General features: G+C 43.8%; 1 protein-coding gene across 1 annotated transcript; it reads right to left on the bottom strand.

The window, feature by feature from the left end:
- Positions 1 to 5,990: 5,990 nt before the first annotated feature.
- On the bottom strand, positions 5,991 to 6,845 carry LOC147976769 (uncharacterized). Its single transcript, XM_087520962.1, has 2 exons — positions 6,245 to 6,845; positions 5,991 to 6,106 (listed from the first exon to the last, which is right to left on the bottom strand). The coding sequence occupies exons 1-2, from the start codon at positions 6,843 to 6,845 to the stop codon at positions 5,991 to 5,993; spliced, it is 717 nt and encodes a 238-aa protein (XP_087377088.1).
- Positions 6,846 to 22,392: the final 15,547 nt, after the last annotated feature.

Below are 22,392 nucleotides of genomic sequence, written 5' to 3'. Positions count from 1 at the left end.
ATTGAGCGTTATCAAAACAAATCAAATGCAACAGTAACATGTTTATTTCAGAAAAAAATATTAACTTACCATGGATAGGAGGTGATAAGGGGTAGCCTCCAACAACTGGCTAGCTCGTATATAACCGTACAAAGTCTCCATGCTTGGTTTGAAAACGAAGCAAACGAAGAAAAATTCATTTTACTCGCAATTACTCTCCCTAATTATAGTTTGTAGGTTTGGTTTTCACCAAAGATAATTGTTTATGTGCAAGGTATTTATTTCTTAGAAGTGACTGCCACTCCATCATTGAAGAAATTAATAAGTCAATTACTCAGGAGGCATTTGTTTTTAAGGTCTAGGTGCTGAATTCATATCCCTCCTTGGTCCTTGGGTTGACTCAAAATTCGCCATTTCACCGGCCTGTATGCCCTTCATTGTTGATCATTTGCAAGAAAAATCCGGTTATATGTAAGCCCAATTTTTTTCTCAATGAAACAATAAGTATTAACAGGCCTCCATACGATAGAATTTGGACCTCCAATTGCTAAGAAATCCCTCAAAATGATATACTATCTTATGTGTGTTTGTAGTCTGTATTGTGTAGTCTCTGATAATGAATTAGAATATCAATGTGTTAGGAAGGAAAGAGAGCACACACCACAACTAAATATTTGGCTATGCTCCTTCTTGTGCTCCTTGGCCTCCAATAAAAAATATATCTATGGACATATTGGTGATTTCTCATAACTCCAATGTGTACACATTACATATTGTAATGAAAAAAACTAAAGAAATGTATCACAAGAATAATTCTCTGAAACAAATGAAACTTCTTATTATAATTCGATGAAATGTGCGTTTAAGATTTCAAGATTGGCGAAAGATATGATGTCTATTTTTCCTCGTATGTTTTATTATTTCATGGCTCTATTTATTTGAATTTACAAAAATATCATATGATGTAGTCTAGGGAAAGTATGAACCTATTAGGTGTCAAGACTTCGGGCGCAAGATAAGGGGTAGCCTCCAACCACGGGCTAGCCTCGTATATCCGTACAAAGTCTTCATGCTTGATTTGAAAACGAAGCAAACGAACAAAAACCTCATTTACTCGCAATTACCCTCCCTAATTATAGTTTGTACGTTAGATTTTCACCAAAGATAATTGTTTATGTGCAAGGTATTTATTTATTAGAAGTGGTTGCCACTCTCCATCATTTGTGAAGAAAATAGTAAGTCAAATACACAGGAGGCATTTGTTTTGAAGGTCCAGGTGCTGAGTTCATATCCCTCCTTGGTTCTTTGGTTGACTTAAAATTTGCCATTTCACGGCTTGTATGCCCTTCATTACTGTTGATACTTCGCAGTAAAATGCTGTTATACATAATCCCAACCCCCCCCCCCCCCCCCCTCCTTTAGGGGTCTCTAAATTGATAGCACATGAAAAATGGGTACGTTGGTCACAATGAATAAGTAAGTACTAACATGCTTCCGTGCGGTAGAATTGGACCTCTAATTGCTAAGAAATTTCTCGAAATGATTTTCTATCTTATGTGTGTTTGTAGTCTCTGTCGCGTACTCTCCGATAATGAATTGGAATGTCAAGGTGTTAGTAAGGAAAGAGCACACACACCACAACCAAACATTTGGCTATGCATATTGTAATGGAACAATATAAATAAATATACCACAAGAATAATTCTCTGAAACGAATGAAACTTCTTAAGATAATTCTATGAAAAGTGCCCTTAAGATTTTGGGATTGGCGAAAGAGATGATGTCTATTTTTCCTTGCATGTTTCTTATTTCATGGCTCTACTTTTTTGCAAAAATATCACATGATGTAGTCTTGGTAAAGTATGAACCCATTAGGCGCTAAGACTTCAGGTGGCAGTGGTACAAGTTCTCCAGTGAAAAGGAGAAGGGGGAAGGTAGGGCTAATGCTCGACGACTTAGGGAGGGGCGTTTGCCCTCGACTCGGAGACGAGGAGATGGTGGCGCTCAAGAGACGAGACGATGGTGGTGGTGCTCTTTGATTCACAGTTGGTCGACGGTGTGCTCATGATATCAGCATTTGTTTCGGTTTTACCCTAACCCTTCACTCTCTTATTGCCGAATTAGAGTGCACATTAGATTATCTAAAGTCAAACTTTGTAAGGTTCGACCAAGTTCATAGAAAACATGTGAGCATCTACAATATTAAATATATATCATACGAAATTACATTTGGTGATGGATCTAATGATTTTGATCTAGTACCATACCAAGTATTGTATAAAATTGTATCTGATGACAAATCTAATGATATTGATTTAGTTTAATAAATGTTCACATTTAGAACTTGAAGATCCATTGTACGGCTTCTAATGGTATGCAATGCAACAAGGGGGCATAGATTGATAGATATTATCCATCTCATGGGAACTAATAACCATAGGTCAGATGGTTATGTTTCTTGTTGTGGAACCAATTCATTAGTGTACAAGTCATAGACTTGGCACTAGTGATTGCATTTTTTTGATTTATTTCAGGCCTATGCAGCGTGTGTGGTGACTTCACCAATCTAAAAATGTTGTGGCGACTCAGTACTAATAGAGGTAGGTATGCATGCGTACGATTCATACTTTATGTGAGTGTATGAAGCATCTGAGTCAAGTGTTAAAGATATTATCCGTCTCGTACTTTGAACCAGATTTTGCCATGCATGCATGCATCCAGCCAAACTTTGGAGCCTTAGGTCAATGCATGCACTCTTTTCTGCGCTCAGCATACGTAAGGGTGGGCATACCGTGGAACCATATCGTCGACCGTTGGTGGCCGACTGGTGCAGCGCAGGTCCGTCGTGCAGAGGGGAGGGCCTCGCGCGCGCAGTTGCTGAGACCGGCCGCCATCATGTGCAATGCAAGGTCCAACAGCCTGGTGCGCTGTGCAACGAGGACCACGTTGCTATGAAAGAAAGGTCGCGTGTTGCTAAAAATGGCGCCAGGGGTACACGGATAATTAATGTGCCAGTGGTCAGGCAAACTTTGATTGCATGTTGTAATCTTGTGTTCGCTTACAGTAAAAACACTCCCCACCCTACTACTCCCCTCGCTCTGGCCACTCGTTGACTTGGACAGAGGCCTTTGGGTAGCAAACAAATAGACTTAATATGCGTCCGGACCACAAACACACCAAACCGGCTACAGAATAGCAGCACCACTTCTGACGACCCGAACATATATGCTCCCGGTGTGTTCTGTGTTTTCTTTCTTTCCTTTTTTCAGAAGAAAATACATACTGTACGGGTGACTGATGCAGTATGAACGTTAGCGCTACCCCTGGTGGGTCGAATCGATCATGCAACAGCACTAGAGGTGGTTCTCCTGTTTTTCCTTTTAGGCCCCTTCCAATGCTCCACTTTCTACATGTACTAAGCCTTCCACGTAGGTAAAAAATCTGATGTGGCGAGTTATTTAAGAAGAGAGAGATGAGTGTGGTGACCTCAGGAAGAAACGATGCTAAATCATTACATGAAGCAAGCTTAGCAATCATAAGCTAAGCACCTATGCATTTGGGAGTATAGTTGTTAAGCTATTTAATGTGCTTAGCACCTCAACTAAGCACCCATGCATTGACAGCAGCCTTATTACTCCATCCGTTCTAACAGTGGCGGCGCGTGAAACAGATTTACGAGGGGGCTAAACGGGAGCACGTGCCTATAATTAGCTTCGATGATCCCAGAAGCCCGAGGATTAGCCGGTAGATTAGCAAGAGCAGAGAGTTATCTATCGGATATCAAAGGGTGTGTTTGCTGGTTGTGAGGAAGTAGTATTGTTGCCAAATCTGACAGATAAGCTATGGTTTTTAGGACGAAGTTCTGATGGGGACTTTAATTGACACCTGATGGTCTATTTGAGGATGCTGGAGTCAATTTTACGGACCTTGATGAGAAGAAGATATTGTGAAGAGGCTGAGTGGCGAGTATAGTGCCTGTTATGTTTTGATCCAAATTTAAGTATAAAATGGTTCTTCATCGTTTCATTTGCATGTCGTATCTCTAACAGTGCCATCATTGATTGAAGGAGCTTGGAAGGGGGCTAAGGCCCGGGATAGTCCCGCCGAGGCTCCCCTAGTGGTTCTAGTATATAGCATGTATCAAATTTTCTAAAAGTCAAACTTTATAAAGTTTGGTAAACTTTACAAGAAAAGTTATCAACATCTAGCATTAGATTCACGATGAAATGTTGGATACTATAGATATAGCTAACTTTGAAACTGTACAAAGCTTGACTAATGAGAACCAACGCATATTATATCATGGGGAAAAGGAGTATTTTTTTACTGAAACCACGCAAGGCCAACCACATTTGAAACCGAACCGAGGCCAAGCCTACCCTCGCCATTGATGGCGCCACAAACACAACAAAAGCATACCCACTACATACACAACCCATTCCACTATACTAGTTGGTATTTCATCGCTGCAAAAAAGAAGATACCATGATTGATAGTGGAGTAGTAGATCCGGAAACCTTCCATGGAGGCGAGGGACATGCATGTTAGAGAACCCTACACCACTCAATCGTGGTGAACCACCAGGATAACCTTGTCGCCCACATGACACTAGGTCAAACATCTTCAATGCTTCCAAACTTTCGGAACAGCCACCCGACTTCTCGCTCCTCATCCGAGTTATTCAGCCAACCAACACCATGTTTATAGACTGGCTCCAAACATGTTCATCATTAAATTCTCATAGTTTAATCTTGATATTCTTGAGATTTTTTAGATTACCTTTTTGATGGAAGAAATTGAGCTTGTTCAGCCAGCCAAAACCACCTCTATAGGCCGGCTCCTACCATGTTTTTTGTTTTGCATGTTACAGAACCCTACACCAGTCAGTCTTGGTAAACCACCAGGATAACCTTGTCGCCCACATGACACTAGGCCAAACATCTTCAATGCTTTCAAACTTTCAGAACAGCCACCCCGACTTCCAGCTCCTCATCCGAGTTGTTCAGCCAACCAACTCCATGTTTATAGGCCGACTCCTACCATGTTCATCATTAAATTCTCATAGTTTAATCTTTATATTCCAGAGATTTTTGTAGATTACCTTTCTAATGGAGAGAAGTTGTAAACACTACTGCAGAATGGTGTATCATTGATGACCCAAAAACTCACTCTAGCAACAAACACTACATTGCTAATATGTACATGAAACCAAAAAAAAAGCCCAGCAGGCCGGGCCAAGCCTAGAACCACCCACATTTTTAGGCCAACTCCACCGCGCGACCCCAAACGGACGTCCGTTTTGTCCGGATTCTGTCCGTTTGGGTAGCGATTTGGGGTCGTGTCCGGGCGTGTCCTGGGATGCGGTGGCCGTGCGCCCAGCGCGCAGACGCATCCTTTTGCCCTATCCTGTCCGTCAGGGCCAAAAATGGCCAAATTTTCATCAAAATTAGTTTCCAACCCAAATTTTTGTCTGAAAATTAAAATAGTTTTACAACCCAATTGAAATTGTCTTTAATAAAATATTTTTACAACCAAATTGAAATTGTCTTGACTAAACATAAAATGGACCAATACATCTATTGGTTGCCAATGTGATCCCACACGTGCTCAACCAAGTCATTTTGAAGATTCAAATGAGTGTGCCAATCACGCATCTCACGGTGGAATTAAGCAAACTGTTCAAATATGGCCGGGTCTTGGTGCAGGGGCTCAATATTTTCACCTTGATAGTCAAATCCTTGGTCGAACATACTCTCATCACGCTCGTCCTCGACGATCATGTTGTGCATGATCACACAAGTAGTCATCACCTCCCAAAGCTTCCTTTCATCCCATGACAGTGCAGGGTTTCGAACGATACCCCACCGGGATTGAAGCACACCAAAAGCACGTTCCACATCCTTTCTAACACCCTCTTGCATTTGGGCAAATCTCTTTCTCTTCTCACCTTGGGGTTTCGAGATTGTCTTCATAAAAGTTGACCACTGAGGATATATACCATCTGCTAGATATTATCCCTTGTTGTAATGGTGACCGTTGATCTCAAAGTTGACAGGTGGGGAGTGGCCTTCTGCAAGCCTCGCGAAGACTGGAGAACGCTGCAGCACGTTGATATCATTGTGAGAACCTGCCATGCCGAAGAAAGAATGTCATATCCAAAGATCCTGTGATGCCACCGCTTCTAATATGACAGTGCACGCCTTGACATGCCCTTTGTACTGGCCCTGCCAAGCAAATGGACAATTCTTCCACTCCCAGTGCATACAATCCATGCTTCCAAGCATGTCTGGAAAGCCTCTAGCTGCGTTGGTCGCCAACAATCTCTCTGTATCGGTGGAAGTTGGCTGCCTCAAGTACTCTGGGCCAAACACCTCGATCACAGCCTGGCAAAACTTGTACGTTGACATCAGACATGTTGTCTCACTCATACGCACATACTCATCCACCAGATCGCCTGGAATTCCATATGCAAGCATGCGGATGGCCGCGGTGCATTTCTGGTAAGAGGAGAATCCAAGCTTGCCAAGGGCATCCGTCTTGCACTCGAAGTATGGGTCATGAGCAACCACTCCCTCTCGGATACGATTGAACACATGCCTTGCCATACGAAAACGACGACGGAATTTATCCGGCTTGAAGACCGGGGTGTTGGCAAAGTAATCGGCATAGAGCAGGGCGTGCCCTCTCTCCCTGTTGTGGTTCAGGTTGGGAGCACGGCCAGGGAGTGACCCCCTGTATCGAGGAAGCTGCCGTTGAATGTGGTCGTGAACGACCAGTGCAGCCACCACAATATCTTCATCATCCGACGACGAATCGTCCGATGAACAAAGAAAGTGATGGAAGAAAAACTCGTCTCCACTGTCCATACCTTTGTGGGCAAAATGTCGAACACCTTGCGGGCGTGGTGGCGAAGAGGCCGCGATAATCACCTCAACGCAGCAGGGGTGGTTGCCGGCCGGCTACTGGTCGCTGTGGAGCTCTCGTCGGGAGTTGCCGAGGACGCCGTGCTGCGTCGCCGGCGGTCCTGTCCCCTCTGCGGCCGGCAAAGACGTCAACGGCCAAACCTCCAATCGACGGCCAAAACTACGGCCACAGCACGGGCGTGGTGGCGGCCATGTCGAGAAGTGGTTTGGTAGGGACGGCCGGAGGCTGCGCGGTGAGGAGGCGGCCGGAGAATAGTGGCGGCGCCGGCGGCGGGGCGGGGCGAGAGAGAGGGTGGAAGCGTTGGGAGCGGAGGGACTGCTAGTGTCCCCGACAGGCGGGCCACGAGGGGGGGGGGGGGGCAAGGGCGTGCGTCCAAGCCGTCCGCGCGCGTCCGTTTCACTCCAAAGCGAGCGCAAGTTTGGGCCGGGGATGAGTCGAAAACGGACGGAATCCGGATATTTGTCCGTTTGAGGCCGTGCGCTAGGCTGCGCTATTCGTCCGTTTTACGCCAAACGAACGGGGACAGATAGGATAGGGTCGCGCGGTGAAGTTGGCCTTAGTCGTGCTCATTGCCGTCCATGGGCCCAAGTGGCACCTCATTGTGGCCGCTCGCCGCGAGATCCTGCTTGAGCTTCTGGATGGCAAATCCTATTTGGCGCTTCAAGCACCAGTTTATAGTTTTTTTGCAAATCGGCGCCCGAAGCAGCTTCCCCACCTGCACACACCCCTCCTGCACTGGCTGGTCCATTAACTCCTCTTTTTTCGTTTTAAAATAGCAAAAATGTTGTGCCCCACGAGACTAGAACCGCGCTCGTTCCGATATGGTGCAGATTTTTTTTTAGGTGGAATATGGTACAGATCGATCTAACCAACTGGGCAACCCGTCATATGTGACAGATTCGTTTTTTATTTCTTAAAATGCAACATTGGAAAACACAGTGTTTGATCTTCTTTTTCTCTCTATTTTTTCCTTTTCTATTCTTTGTTTTCTTTTTGAAAATGCACGAACTATTTTTAAAAATTATCTTCTTTCGAAATTTATGAAATATTTCTTCAAAAATCGGTGAACTTTTCCAAAATTGATGATCTTTTTTCAAAACTGATGAACTATTTTTCAAAACTTATCAATTTTGAAAAAAGTTTGAAAAAAATTGATGACTTTTTTCAAATTCGACAAACTTTTTTCAATATCTATGAATTTTTTAAAAAATTGATGAACTTATTTTCAAATTTGAAGATCTTTTCTCAAATTTGATAAACTTTTTTCAATTTTTATGAACTTTTTTCAAAATTGATGTACTTTTTTTCAAATCCATGAACTTTTTTCAAAATCCATGAACATTTTGAAATTCATGATTTTTTCACTTTTTCAATTTTTTTACTAAATTCAATGATTGATAATTCAACGGATGACCAGTCAACAGCGAACCTACCTAAAGAAAATCAGCAGCGACCAACATCGAACGAGTGTTAAGCGAGCAAGCACCCTTTGGGGCGGCCCAATTCACGGCTACGTGAGCGCCCCTTCCGTGAACGGGCGTCTGAAGCGCTGTATAGGAGCTCTCCTTCTGGACCATACTCAACTGCAAAGCTGGCTTAACGGGGCATGCTAACTGGGTCGGCCCGGCAGCATGCATGCACAACACGACCCAGTCACGTCTCGACACAGGCTAAACTGGTTGTGCCCGGCACGTGGCATGCTAGGATCCGTGCCTGGACATGGAGGCTGGGCACGTAGGCCGGCACGACACGGCTCGTTTATTTATGTCATTTTTACTTAGGATTATATATATGGCCTAAAGAATAGCACAATAAGCCAAATCTGTCCAAAATCTAACAAAGAGTTCATATTAAAATAACACCATATGATACACATCAACCAACTGTAATATCACCTAGATACTTCAATGTCACCGCGAGTATCCGTGAGTTGATTATACGATATGCATAAAACAATTTCAGATTCATAATACTCAATCCAACACAAAAAATCTCAAAGAGTGCCCCAACATTTCTGTCGGAGAAATAAAGACGAGAACGTGCATCAAACCCTATGCATAGATTACCCTAATGTCACCTCGTGAATCCGTGAGTTGAGTGCCAAAACACATATCAAGTGAATCAATATGGTACCCCATTGTCACCACGGGTATTCATAGCAAGACATACATCAAGTGTTCTCAAATCCATAAAAGTATCAATCTGATAAAACAAAATTTCAAAGGAAAAACTCAATTCACAATGCTACCTCTTGAGCACTACGTTGGTTTTCCCTTGAAGAGGAAAGGGTGATGCAACAAAGTAGCGTAAGTATTTCCCTCAGTTTTTGAGAACCAAGGTATTAATCCAGTAGGAGGCCGCGCACGAGTCCCCCGCACCTACACAAACAAATAAATCCTCGCAACCAACGCGATAAGGGGTTGTCAATCCCTACACAGTCACTTACGAGAGTGAGATCTGATAGATATGATAGGATAATATTTTTGGTATTTTTATGATAAAGAGAAATAAAAGATGCAAGTAAAATAAATGGCAAAGGAAATAACTAAGTATTGAAAGATTAATATGATGGAAGATAGACCCGGGGGGCAGAGGTTTCACTAGTGGCTTCTCTCAAGAGCATAAGTATTTATGGTGGGTGAACAAATTACTATTGAGCAATTGACAGAATTGAGCATAGTTATGAGAATATCTAGGTATGATCATGTATATAGGCATCACGTCCGAAACAAGTAGACCAACTCCTGCCTGCATCTACTACTATTACTCCACACATCGACCGCTATCAGCATGCATCTAGAGTATTAAGTTCAAGAGAACAGAGTAACGCTTTAAGCAAGATGACATGTTGTACAGGGATAAACTCATGCAATATGATATAAACCCCATCTTGTTATCCTCGATGGCAACAATACAATATGTGCCTTGCCGCCCCTACTGTCACTGGGAAAGGACACCGCAAGATTGAACTCAAAGCTAAGCACTTCTCCCATTGCAAGAAAGATCAATCTAGTAGGCCAAACCAAACTGATAATTTAAAGAGACTTGCAAAGATAACCAATCATACATAAAAGAATTCAGAGAAGATTCAAATATTGTTCATAGATAAACTTGATCATAAACCCACAATTCATCGGTCTCAACAAACACACCGCAAAAGAAGATTACATCGAATAGATCTCCACAAGAAAAGGGGGAGAACTTTGTATTGAGATCCAAAAAGATAGAAGAAGCCATCTAACTAATAACTATGGACCCATATGTCTGAAGTAAACTACTCACACTTCATCGGAGGGGCTATGGTATTGATGTAGAAGCCCTCCGTGATCGATGCCCCCTCCGGCGGAGCTCCGGAAAAGGCCCCAAGATTGGATCTCGTGGATACAGAAAGTTACGGCGGTGGAATTAGGGTTTTGACTCCGTATCTGGTAGTTTGGGGGTACGTAGGTATATATAGGAGGAAGGAGTACGTCGGTGGAGCAATAGGGGGCCCACGAGGGTGGAGGGCGCGCCTGGGGGGGTTAGGCGCACCCCCCTACCTCGTGCCTTCCTCGTTGATTTCTTGACGTAGGGTCCAAGTCCTCTGGATCATGTTCGTTCCGAAAATCACGTTCCCGAAGGTTTCATTCCGTTTGGAGTCCATTTGATATTCTTTTTCCGTGAAACCCTAAAATAGGCAAAAAACAGCAATTCTGGGCTGGGCCTCTGGTTAATAGGTTAGTCCCAAAAATAATATAAAAGTGTATAATAAAGCCCAACAATGTCCAAAACAGAATATAATATAGCATGGAACAGTAAAAAATTATAGATACGTTGGAGACGTATCACACAACAAGATAGAGATGGTAAAACGCCATATGATCCGACTATATTAACAAAGCCCGCAATACATCAAGATCGTGAAATCTCAAGAACGCGAAAGAGATTAAACAAATAGCTACTGGTACAAACCCTCAGCCCCGAGGGTGGATGATGACCCACAAGTATAGGGGATCTATCGTAGTCCTTTGGATAAGTAAGAGTGTCGAACCCAACGAGGAGCATAAGGAAATGATAAGCAGTTTTCAGTAAGGTATTCTCTGCAGGCACTGAAATTATCGGTAACAGATAGTTTTGTGATAAGGTAATTTGTAACGAGTAACAAGTAATAAAAGTAAATAAGGTGCAGCAAGATGGCCCAATCCTTTTTGTAGCAAAGGACAAGCCTGGACAAACTCTTATATAAAGGAAAGCGCTTCCGAGGACACACGGGAATTATCGTCAATCTAGTTTTCATCACGCTCATATGATTCGTGTTCGGTACTTTGATAATTTGATATGTGGGTGGACCGGTGCTTGGGGTACTGCCCTTACTTGGACAAGCATCCCACTTATGATTAACCCCTCTTGCAAGCATCCGCAACTACAAAAGAAGTATTAAGGTAAACCTAACCATAGCATGAAACATATGGATCCAAATCAGCCCCTTACGAAGCAATGCATAAAGTAGGGTTTAAGCTTCTGTCACTCTAGTAACCCATCATCTACTTATTACTTCCCAATGCCTTCCCCTAGGCCTAAACAATGGTGAAGTGTCATGTAGTCGACGTTCACATGACACCACTAGAGGAGAGACAACATACATCTCCTCAAAATATCGAACTAATACCAAATTCACATGACTACTTATAGCAAGACTTCTCCCATGTCCTCAGGAACAAACGTAACTACTCACAAATCATATTCATGTTCATAATCAGAGGGGTATTAATATGCATAAAGGATCTGAACATATGATCTTCCACCAAGTAAACCAACTAGCATCAACTACAAGGAGTAATCAACACTACTAGCAACCCACAGGTACCAATCTGAGGTTTTGAGACAAAGATTGGATACAAGAGATGAACTAGGGTTTGAGATGAGATGGTGCTGATGAAGATGTTGATGGAGATTGACCCCCTCCCGATGAGAGGGTCGATGGTGATGATTCCCCCCCCTCCCGGAGGGATGCTTCCCCGGCAGAACAGCTCCGCAGGAGCCCTAGATTGGTTCCGCCAAGGTTCCGCCTCGTGGCGGCTGTGTTTCGTCCCGAAAGCTTGCTTATGATTTTTTCCAGGGCGAAAGACCTCATATAGCAAAAGATGGGCACCGGAGGCCTGCCAGGGGGCCCACGAGACAGGGGGCGCACCCAGGGGGGTAGGGCGCACCCCCGCCCTCGTGAATGGTGGGTGGCCCCCCTCCGATGCTTTCTTCGCCCAATATTTTTTATATAATCCAAAACTGACTTTCGTGGAGTTTCAGGACATTTGGAGTTGTGCAGAATAGGTCTCTAATATTTGCTCCTTTTCAAGCCCAGAATTCCAGCTATCGGCATTCTCCCTCTTCATGCAAACCTTGTAAAATAAGAGAGAATAGGCAGAAGTATTGTGACATAATGTGTAATAATAGCCCATAATGCAATAAACATCAATATAAAAGCATGATGCAAAATGGACGTATTAGTGGACTACTCCCTCCTCATCATGGTGGCCGCGAGGTTGATGAAGATGGCCACCGGTGATGATTTCCTCCTCCGGCGGAGTGCTGGAACGGGGTCTAGATTGATTTTTCATGGCTACAGAGGCTTGCGACGGCGGAACTTCTGATCTAAGGTTATTTCTAATGGTTTCTCTATTTATAGAATTTTTTGGCGTCGGTTTCACGCGAAGATGGGCCTCGAGGTGAGCACAACCCACTGGGGCAAGCCAGGCCGCTCTGGCGCACCGTGGTGGGTTGTGCCCTCCTCGTGGCTCTTCTGGCCCTCCCACAAAGCTTCAGGGGTCTTTTTTGTTCCAAAACCTCGTCAAAAAGTTTTAGCTCATTTGGAGAACTTCCACTTCTGCACAAAAAACAACACCATGGTAGTTCTGCTGAAAATAATGTCGGTCCGGGTTAGTTCCATGCAAATCATACCAAAACCATATAAAATTGTTGTAAACATGGCATGAATACTCCATAAATTGTAGATACGTTGGAGACGCATCATTCGGCCCATTTGGCAAGCTCTGCTTAACCGCCACCTCCTTTTCTCTTTCACTTTCCATCGCGACTGCTCTATCGGAACGCCATCTGCCCATGTCTCTCCATCCTCGGGGATGAACTTTCTCTCAACAGAGAGGCACACGCTACTAATGCCATGCGTCCATGTCTCATGGCGTCTCTATTGCCAGGAATGGTCTTTCTATCTCAGCGGATAGCCACGTGGAGATAAGGCAACTCCAACCAGCCGGCCCAAATGGATAGAAGATTTATCTGCTTTTTTTTCTTGGGTCTGCCAAGGGAATACGAAAGTTCGGTTTTGTCTGGCGGGCTTGTAGGTGTACACAATGTGGACGGATTCATTTCACATTTCTGAGGAATTTAGTATGTGTTTTGTTTGGAAACAAAGTGGAATGGAATGTCATGGTTCCATTCCATCGGAATGGGTTTCGTTTTTGTATTTGGTTGAGCACAATAGGTGGAATGGAATGGTTATGTTTCAGTGTTTGGTTGAAGAGATGAAGTGGAATGTATTTGGTTCTTCACCACTTGTGAGATTATTCTCACGTCCATTTGAACAATATATACAAATTTTCAGCAATATAATGGTATTTGTAGTATAGATTATTTATAAATTCACTCTATAGTTGATACGTCTCCAACGTATCTATAATTTTTGATTGCTCCATGCTATATTATCTACTGTTTTGGACATTATTGGGCTTTATTATCCACTTTTATATTATTTTTGGGACTAACCTATTAACCGAAGGCCCAACCCAGAATTGTTGTTTTTTGCGTGTTTTTGGGTTTCGAAGAAAAGGAATATCAAACGGAGTCCAAACGGAATGAAACCTTCGGGAACGTGATTTTCTCAACAAACAAGACCCGGGAGACCTGGACCCTACGTCAAGAAAGAAAAGAGGAGGCCACGAGGTAGGGAGGCGCGCCTACCCCCCCCCCCCCCCCAAGCGCGCCCTCCACCCTCGTGGGCCCCCTGTTGCTCCACCGATGTACTCCTTCCTCCTATATATACCTACGTACCCCCAAACGATCAGATACGAAGCCAAAACCCTAATTCCACCACCGTAACTTTCTATATCCACGAGATCCCATCTTGGGGGCTGTTCCGGAGCTCCGCCGGAGGGGGCATCGATCACGGAGGGCTTCTACATCAACACCATAGCCCCTCCGATGAAGTGTGAGTAGTTTACCTCAGACCTACGGGTCCATAGTTAGTAGCTAGATGGCTTCTTCTCTCTTTTTGGATCTCAATACAATGTTCTCCCCCTCTTGTGGAGAAGTATTCAATGTAATCTTGTTTTTGCGGTGTGTTTGTTGAGACCGATGAATTGTGGGTTTATGATCAAGTCTATCTATGAATAATATTTGAATATTCTCTGAATTCTTTTATGTATGATTGGTTTTCTTTGCAAGTCTCTTCGAATTATCAGTTTGGTTTGGCCTACTAGATTGATCTTTCTTGCAATGGGAGAAGTGCTTAGCTTTGGGTTCAATCTTGCGGTGTCCTTTCCCAGTGACAGTAGGGGAAGCAAGGCACGTATTGTATTATTGCCATTGAGGATATCAAGATGGGGTTTTCATCATATTGCATGAGTCTATCCCTCTACATCATGTCATCTTGCTTAAGGCGTTACTCTGTTTTTAACTTAATACTCTAGATGCATGCTGGATAGCGGTCGATGAGTGGAGTAATAGTAGTTGATGCAGGCAGGAGTCGGTCTACTTGTCTCGGACGTGATGCCTATATACATGATCGTACCTAGATATTCTCATAACAATGCTCAATTCTGTCAATTGCTCAACAGTAATTTGTTCACCCACCGTAGAATACTTATGCTCTCGAGAGAAGCCACTAGTGAAACCTATGGCCCCCGGGTCTATCTTCATCATATTAATCTCCTACTACTTAGTTATTTCCTTTGCTATTTACTTTGCCTTTATTTTACTTTGCATCTTTATCATAAAAATACCAAAACTATTATCTTATCATATCTATCAGATCTCACACTCGTAAGTGGCCTTATAGGGATTGACAACCCCTATTTGCGTTGGTTGTGAGGATTTATTTGTTTTGTGCAGGTACGAGTGACTCACGCGTAGCCTCCTACTGGATTGATACCTTGGTTCTCAAAAACTGAGGGAAATACTTACGCTACTTTGCTGCATCATCCCTTCCTCTTCGGGGAAAACCAACGCAGTGCTCAAGAGGTAGCAAGAAGGATTTCCGGCGCCGTTGCTGGGAAGGTCTACGCAAAAGTCAACATACCAAGTACCCATCTAAATAGCTTTTCTAGTGAAGATGTCGCTACCCATCTAAATAGCTTCGTTGATTTGTGTGACATGCAAAAGAAGAAAGATGTGGATAATGATATTGTTAAATTGAAGCCATTTCCTTTTTCGCTTAGAGATCGTGCTAAAGCTTGGTTTCGTCTTTGCCTAAAATAGTATTGATTCATGGAACAAGTGCAAAGATGCTTTTATCTCTAAGTATTTTCCTCCCGCTAAGATCATCTTTCTTAGAAACAATATTATGAATTTTAAGCAACTTGATCATGAACATGTTGCACAAGCTTGGGAGAGAATGAAACTAATGATACGTAATTGCCCTACTCATGGTTTAAATTTGTGGATGATTATACACAATTTTTATGCCGTATTGAATTTTTCTTCTAGAAATCTTTTAGATTCGGCCGCGGGAGGCACTTTTATGGAAATCACTTTAGGAGAAGCTACTAAACTCCTAGATAATATTATGGTTAATTATTCTCAATGGCATACTGAAAGATCTACTAATAAAAAAGTGCATGTGATAGAAGAAATTAATGTTTTGAGTGGAAAGATGGATGAACTTATGAAATTATTTGCTAATAAGAGTGTTTCTTCTGATCCTAATGATATGCCCTTATCTACTTTGATTGAGAATAACAATGAATCTATGGATGTGAATTTTGTTGGTAGGAACAATTTTGGTAACAACGCGTATAGAGGAAATTTCAACCCTAGGCCTTATCCTAGTAATCCCTCTAATAATTATGGTAATTCCTACAACAATTCTTATGGAAATTATAATAAGACGCCCTCTGATTTTGAATCTAATATTAAAGAATTTATTACTTCACAAAAGAATTTTAATGCTATGATTGAAGAAAAATTGCTTAAGATTGATGATTTGGCTAGGAACATTGATAGAATTTCTCTTGATGTTGATTCTTTGAAACTTAGATCTATTCCACCTAAGAATGATATCAATGAGTCTCTCAAAGCCATGAGAATTTCCATTGATGAGTGCAAAGAAAGAACCTCTAGGATGCGTGCTAAGAAAGATGCCTTTATAAGAGCATGTTCTTCTAGTTCCATGAAAATAAAGATGAATATCTAAAAGTTATTGATGTGTCCCCTATTAAATCTTTGTTTTGCAATATGAATCTTGATAATGATGGGACTGAATATGATCCACCTTTACCTAGAAGGTGTTCCAAGAATTTGGAATTTGTTGATCTTGATGCTAAATTTGATAAAAGTGGGATTGAAGAAATTAAAACCCTAGATGTTGCTAAACCCACTATTATGGATTTCAAGGAATTTAACTATGAAAATTGCTCTTTGATTGATTGTATTTCCTTGTTGCAATCCGTGCTAAATTCTCCTCACACTTATAGTAAAAATAAAGCGTTTACTAAACATATCGTTGATGCCTTGATGCAATCTTATGAAGAAAAACTTGAATTGGAAGTTTCTATCCCTAGAAAACTTTATTATTAGTGGGAACCAACTATTAAAATTAAAATTAAAGATCATGAATGCTATGCTTTACGTGATTTGGGTGCTAGTGTTTCCACGATTCCAAAGACTTTGTGTGATTTGTTAGGTTTCTGTGATTTTGATGATTGCTCTCTAAACTTGCACCTTGCAGATTCCACCATTAAGAAACCTATGGGAATAATTAATGATGTTCTTATTGTTGCAAATAGGAATTATGTGCCCGTAGATTTTATTGTTCTTGACATAGATTGCAATCCTTCATGTCCTATTATTCTTGGTAGACCTTTCCTTAGAACGATTAGTGCAATTATTGATATGAAGGAAGGAAATATTAGATTCCAATTTCCATTAAGGAAAGGCATGGAACACTTTCCTAGAAAGAAAATTAAATTACATTATGAATCTATTATGAGAGCCACTTATGGATTGCCTACCAAAGATGGCAATACCTAGATCTATTCTTGCTTGTTATGCCTAGCTAGGGGCGTTAAACTATAGCGCTTGTTGGGAGGCAACCCAATTTTATTTTTATTCCTTGATTTTTTCTCCTGTTTAGTAATAAATAAGTTATATAGCCTCTGTTTTGGTTGTTTTTTTTGTGTTTAATTAGTGTTTGTGCCAAGTAGAACCGTTGGGAAGACTTGGGGAAAGTCTTGTTGAACTTGCTGTAAAAAATAAAAACTTTAGCGCTCACAAGAACTGCTGTCATTTTTATTTGGAAAGTGATATTTAGTTAATTATTTTTACAGATGTTTAATAGATAAATTCCTCACGTTCAGAAATTTATTTTAGAATTTTTGGGGTTCCAGATCTTGCGCTAGCTACATATTACTACATACTGTTCTGTTTTTGACAGATTCTGTTTTCCGTGTGTTGTTTGCTTATTTTGATGAATCTATGGCTAGTAAAATAGTTTATAAACCATAGAGAAGTTGGAATACAGTAGGTATAACACCAATATAAATAAAGAATGAGTTCATTACAGTACCTTGAAGTGGTCTTTTATTTTCTTTCGCTGACGGAGCTCACGAGATTTTCTACTTTAAGTTTTGTGTTGTGAAGTTTTCAAGTTTTGGGTAAAGATTTGATGGATTATGGAACAAGGAGTGGCAAGAGTGAGGGAGTCCTGGATTAGGGGGTCTCCGGACAGCCGGACTATATCCTTTGGCCGGACTGTTGGACTATGAAGATACAAGATTGAAGACTTCGTCCCATGTCCGGATGGGACTCTCCTTGGCATGGAAGGCAAGCTAAGCAATACAGATATGTATATCTCCTCCTTTGTAACCGACCTTGTGTAACCCCAGCCCCCTCCGGTGTCTATATAAACCGGAGGGTCTTAGTTCGTAGGACAACATACAATCATACTATAGGCTAGCTTCTAGGGTTTAGCCTCTCCGATCTCGGGGTAGATCAACTCTTGTACTACTCATATTATCAAGAATAATCAAGCAGGACATAGGGTTTTACCTCCATCAAGAGGGCCCAAACCTGGGTAAAAATATCGTGTCCCCTGCCTCCTGTTACCATCCGCCTCAGACGCACAGTTCGGGACCCCCCCTACCCGAGATCCGCCGGTTTTGACACCGACATTGGTGCTTTCATTGAGAGTTCCTCTGTGTCGTCGCTATTAGGCTTGATGGCTCCTTCGATCATCGATGGCGATGCAGTCCAGGGTGAGACTTTCCCCCCCGGAAAGATCTTTGTATTCGGCGGCTTCGCACTGCAGGCCAACTCGCTTGGCCATCTGGAGCAGATCGAGAGTTACGCCCCTGGACATCAGGTCAGGATTGGAAGCTTAAACTACACGGCCGATATCTGCGGAGACTTGATCTTCGACGGATTCGAGCCCCTGCCTAGTGCGCCACACGGCCACGATGAGCATGATTTAGCTCTGCCACGGACAGTATCCAGGAGATCGCGCCGGCAACCACTCCGACCCTCAATTCGGAGCCAGCTGCGCCATCCATGGGCGGGTGGATAGACCCCGCCACGGAAGCCGCACTCTCATCGGCGATCGAGCCGAGTATCGACCTTACCCTTCACGAGAGCCGTGACGCCAAACTACCGGATCCTTCCCCGGCCACGGACTCCGAGCCGCCTGCGCCCGTGCCTATCGAATCCGACTGGGCGCCGATCATGGAGTTTACCTCCACGGATATCTTTCAGCACTCGCCCTTCGGCGACATACTGAACTCATTAAGGTCTCTCTCCTTGTCAGGAGAGTCCTGGCCGAACTATATCCGGCAGGATTGGGATGCGGATGACGAAGAAATTCGCTGCCCACCCATCACCCACTTAGTAGCCACTGTCGACGACTTAACCGACATGCTCGATTTCGACTCCGAGGACATCGACGGTATGGACGACGATGTGGGAGACGAAGAGGAACCACTGCCCATAGGGCACTGGACTGCCACCTCATCATATGATATATACATGGTGGACACACCCAAAGAAGGAAATGGTGACGAGACAACGGAGGATGACCCCTCCAAGAAGCAACGCAAGCGCCGACGTCAGCGGCGCCGCTCTAAGTCTCGCCAAAGCAAAAGCGGTGACACCAGCACAGGAGATAATACCACTCCGGACAGTGCCAAAGACGACAACAATCCCCTCCAGCAAGATTTAGGGCAGGAGGATGGAGAAGCCATCCCTCCCGAGAGAGCGGCAGATGGAGAGGCGGAGGATGATAATTACATGCCTCCCTCCGAAGACAAGGCAGGCCTCGATGATGATGAATTCGTCATGCCTGAGGATCCCATCGAACAAGAGCGCTTCAAGTGCCGGCTTATAGCCACGGCAAATAGCCTTAAGAAAAAGCAACAGCAGCTTCAAGCTGATCAAGATTTGCTAGCTGACAGATGGACTGAAGTCCTTGCGGCCGAGGAATATAAACTCGAACGCCCCTCCAAGAGTTACCCAAAGCGTAGGTTGCTACCCCGACTGGAGGAGGAAGCACTCAAACGTACATCTCCAGCATATGATGCGGCTGACCGGCCACCTCGTGGCCGCGACAGAGAGGCATTTCAGCCAAAAACTCAGCCCGCACCCCGATGCCACTCAAATAAAAATGACAAGGCACGGGGAAACACGCTAGACCTGCGAGACGTATTGGAGGACAAAGCAAAACATGCAAGATCAATCTACGAATCACGAGGGTGCGCCACTATGCGAGACGATAACCATCACGCCGGATACAGTAAAAATAAATCCGGTCGGGCCGAACATAGTGGGCAGGACTCATTTGAGCTGCGTCGCGATATAGCCCAGTACAGAGGCGCCGCACACCCCCTATGCTTCACAGACGAAGTAATGGATCACCAAATCCCAGAGGGTTTCAAACCCGTAAATATCGAATCATACGACGACACAACAGATCATGCGGTATGGATTGAGGATTTCCTCCTGCACATCCACATGGCCCGTGGTGATGATCTACACGCCATCAAATACCTCCCACTCAAGCTCAAAGGACCAGCTCGGCATTGGCTCAACAGCTTGCCAGCAGAGTCCATTGGTTGTTGGGAGGATCTGGAAGCCGCATTCCTCGATAACTTTCAGGGCACTTATGTGCGACCACCAGATGCCGATGACTTGAGCCACATAATTCAGCAGTCAGAGGAATCGGCCAGGCAATTGTGGACACGGTTCCTAACAAAGAAAAATCAAATCGTCGACTTTCCGGATGCAGAGGCCCTAACAGCTTTTAAGCACAACATCCGCGACGAGTGGCTCGCCCGGCACCTTGGCCAGAGAAAAGCCGAAATCTGTGGCAGCCCTCACGACACTCATGACCCGCTTTTGTGCGGGAGAAGACAGATGGCTGGCTCGCAGCAATAACATATCAAAGAACCATGGTACTTCGGATACCAAGGATGGCAATGGCAGGTCACGTCGTAACAAACACAAGCGCCGCATTAACAGCGACAATACCGAGGATATGACAGTCAATGCCGGATTCAAAGGCTCTAAACCCAGTCAGCGGAAAAAGCCATTCAAAAGAAGCACTCCAGGCCCGTCTAGTTTGGACCGTATACTCGACCGCTCGTGTCAAATACATGGCACCCCCGACAAGCCAGCCAACCACACCAACAGGGATTGTTGGGTGTTCAAGTAGGCCAGCAAGTTAAATGCCGAAAACAAAGATAAGGGGTCACATAGCGATGACGAGGAGGAGCCCCGGCAACCGAACACCGGAGGACAGAAGAGTTTCCCCCCACAAGTGCGTACGGTGAACATGATATACGCCACCCACATCCCCAAGAGGGAGCGGAAGCGTGCGCTAAGGGACGTATATTCGTTGGAGCCAGTCGCCCCAAAGTCCAACCCATGGTCCTCTTGTCCGATCACCTTTGATCGCAGGGACCACCCCACTAGTATCCATCATGGAGGATTCGCCGCACTGGTCCTAGACCCAAACATTGACGGCTTTCACCTCACTCAAGTCCTTATGGATGGCGGCAGCAGCCTGAACCTGCTTTATCTGGACACAGTGCGCAAAATGGGTATAGACCCCTCAAGGATCGAACCCACAAAAACGACCTTCAAAGGCGTCATACCAGGTGTAGAGGCCCATTACACAGGCTCAGTCACACTGGAAGTGGTCTTCGAATCCCCGGATAACTTCCGAAGCGAGGAGTTAATCTTCGATATAGTCCCGTTCTGTAGTGGCTATCATGCACTGCTCGGGCGAACCGCATTTGCGAGATTCAATGCGGTACCGCATTATGCATACCTTAAGCTCAAGATGCCAAGACCTCGGGAGGTCATCACAGTTAATGGAAACACAGAGTGCTCTCTCCATACGGAGGAGCACACTGCGGCCCTCGCAGCAGAAGCGCAAAGCAGCCTCTTAAGGCACTCCACCAGTTCGGCGATCCAAGACCCGGATGAAGGAAATATGCCCTAGAGGCAATAATAAAGTTATTATTTATTTCCTTATATCATGATAAAAGTTTATTATTCATGCTAGAATTGTATTAACCGGAAACATAATACATATGTGAATACATAGACAAACAGAGTGTCACTAGTATGCCTCTACTTGACTAGCTCGTTAATCAAAGATGGTTATGTTTCCTAACCATGGACAAAGAGTTGTTATTTGATTAACGGGATCACATCATTAGTTGAATGATCTGATTGACATGACCCATTCCATTAGCTTAGCACCCGATCGTTTAGTATGTTGCTATTGCTTTCTTCATGACTTATACATGTTCTTATGACTATGAGGTTATGCAACTCCTGTTTGCCAGAGGAACACTTTGTGTGCTACCAAACGTCACAATGTAACTGGGTGATTATAAAGGAGCTCTACAGGTGTCTCCAAAGGTACATGTTGGGTTGGCGTATTTCGAGATTAGGATTTGTCACTCCGATTGTCGGAGAGGTATCTCTAGGCCCTCTCGGTAATGCACATCACTTAAGCCTGGCAAGCATTGCAACCAATGAGTTAGTTGCGGGATGATGTATTACAGAACGAGTAAAGAGACTTGCCGGTAACGAGATTGAACTAGGTATAGGATACCGACGATCGAATCTCGAGCAAGTAACATACCGATGACAAAGGGAACAACGTATGTTGTTATGCGGTCTGACCGATAAAAGATCTTCGTAGAATATGTAGGAGCCAATATGAACATCCAGGTTCCGCTATTGGTTATTGACCGGAGACATGTCTCGGTCGTGTCTACATTG

The sequence above is a fragment of the Triticum urartu genome, chromosome 4A (assembly GCF_056163025.1).
Source record: "Triticum urartu cultivar PI428250 chromosome 4A, HENAU_Tu73, whole genome shotgun sequence".
Classification (NCBI taxonomy): Eukaryota; Viridiplantae; Streptophyta; class Magnoliopsida; order Poales; family Poaceae; genus Triticum; species Triticum urartu.
The sequence above is the reverse complement of the archived record's forward strand: the minus strand, read 5'-3'. Positions and strand labels throughout refer to the sequence as shown.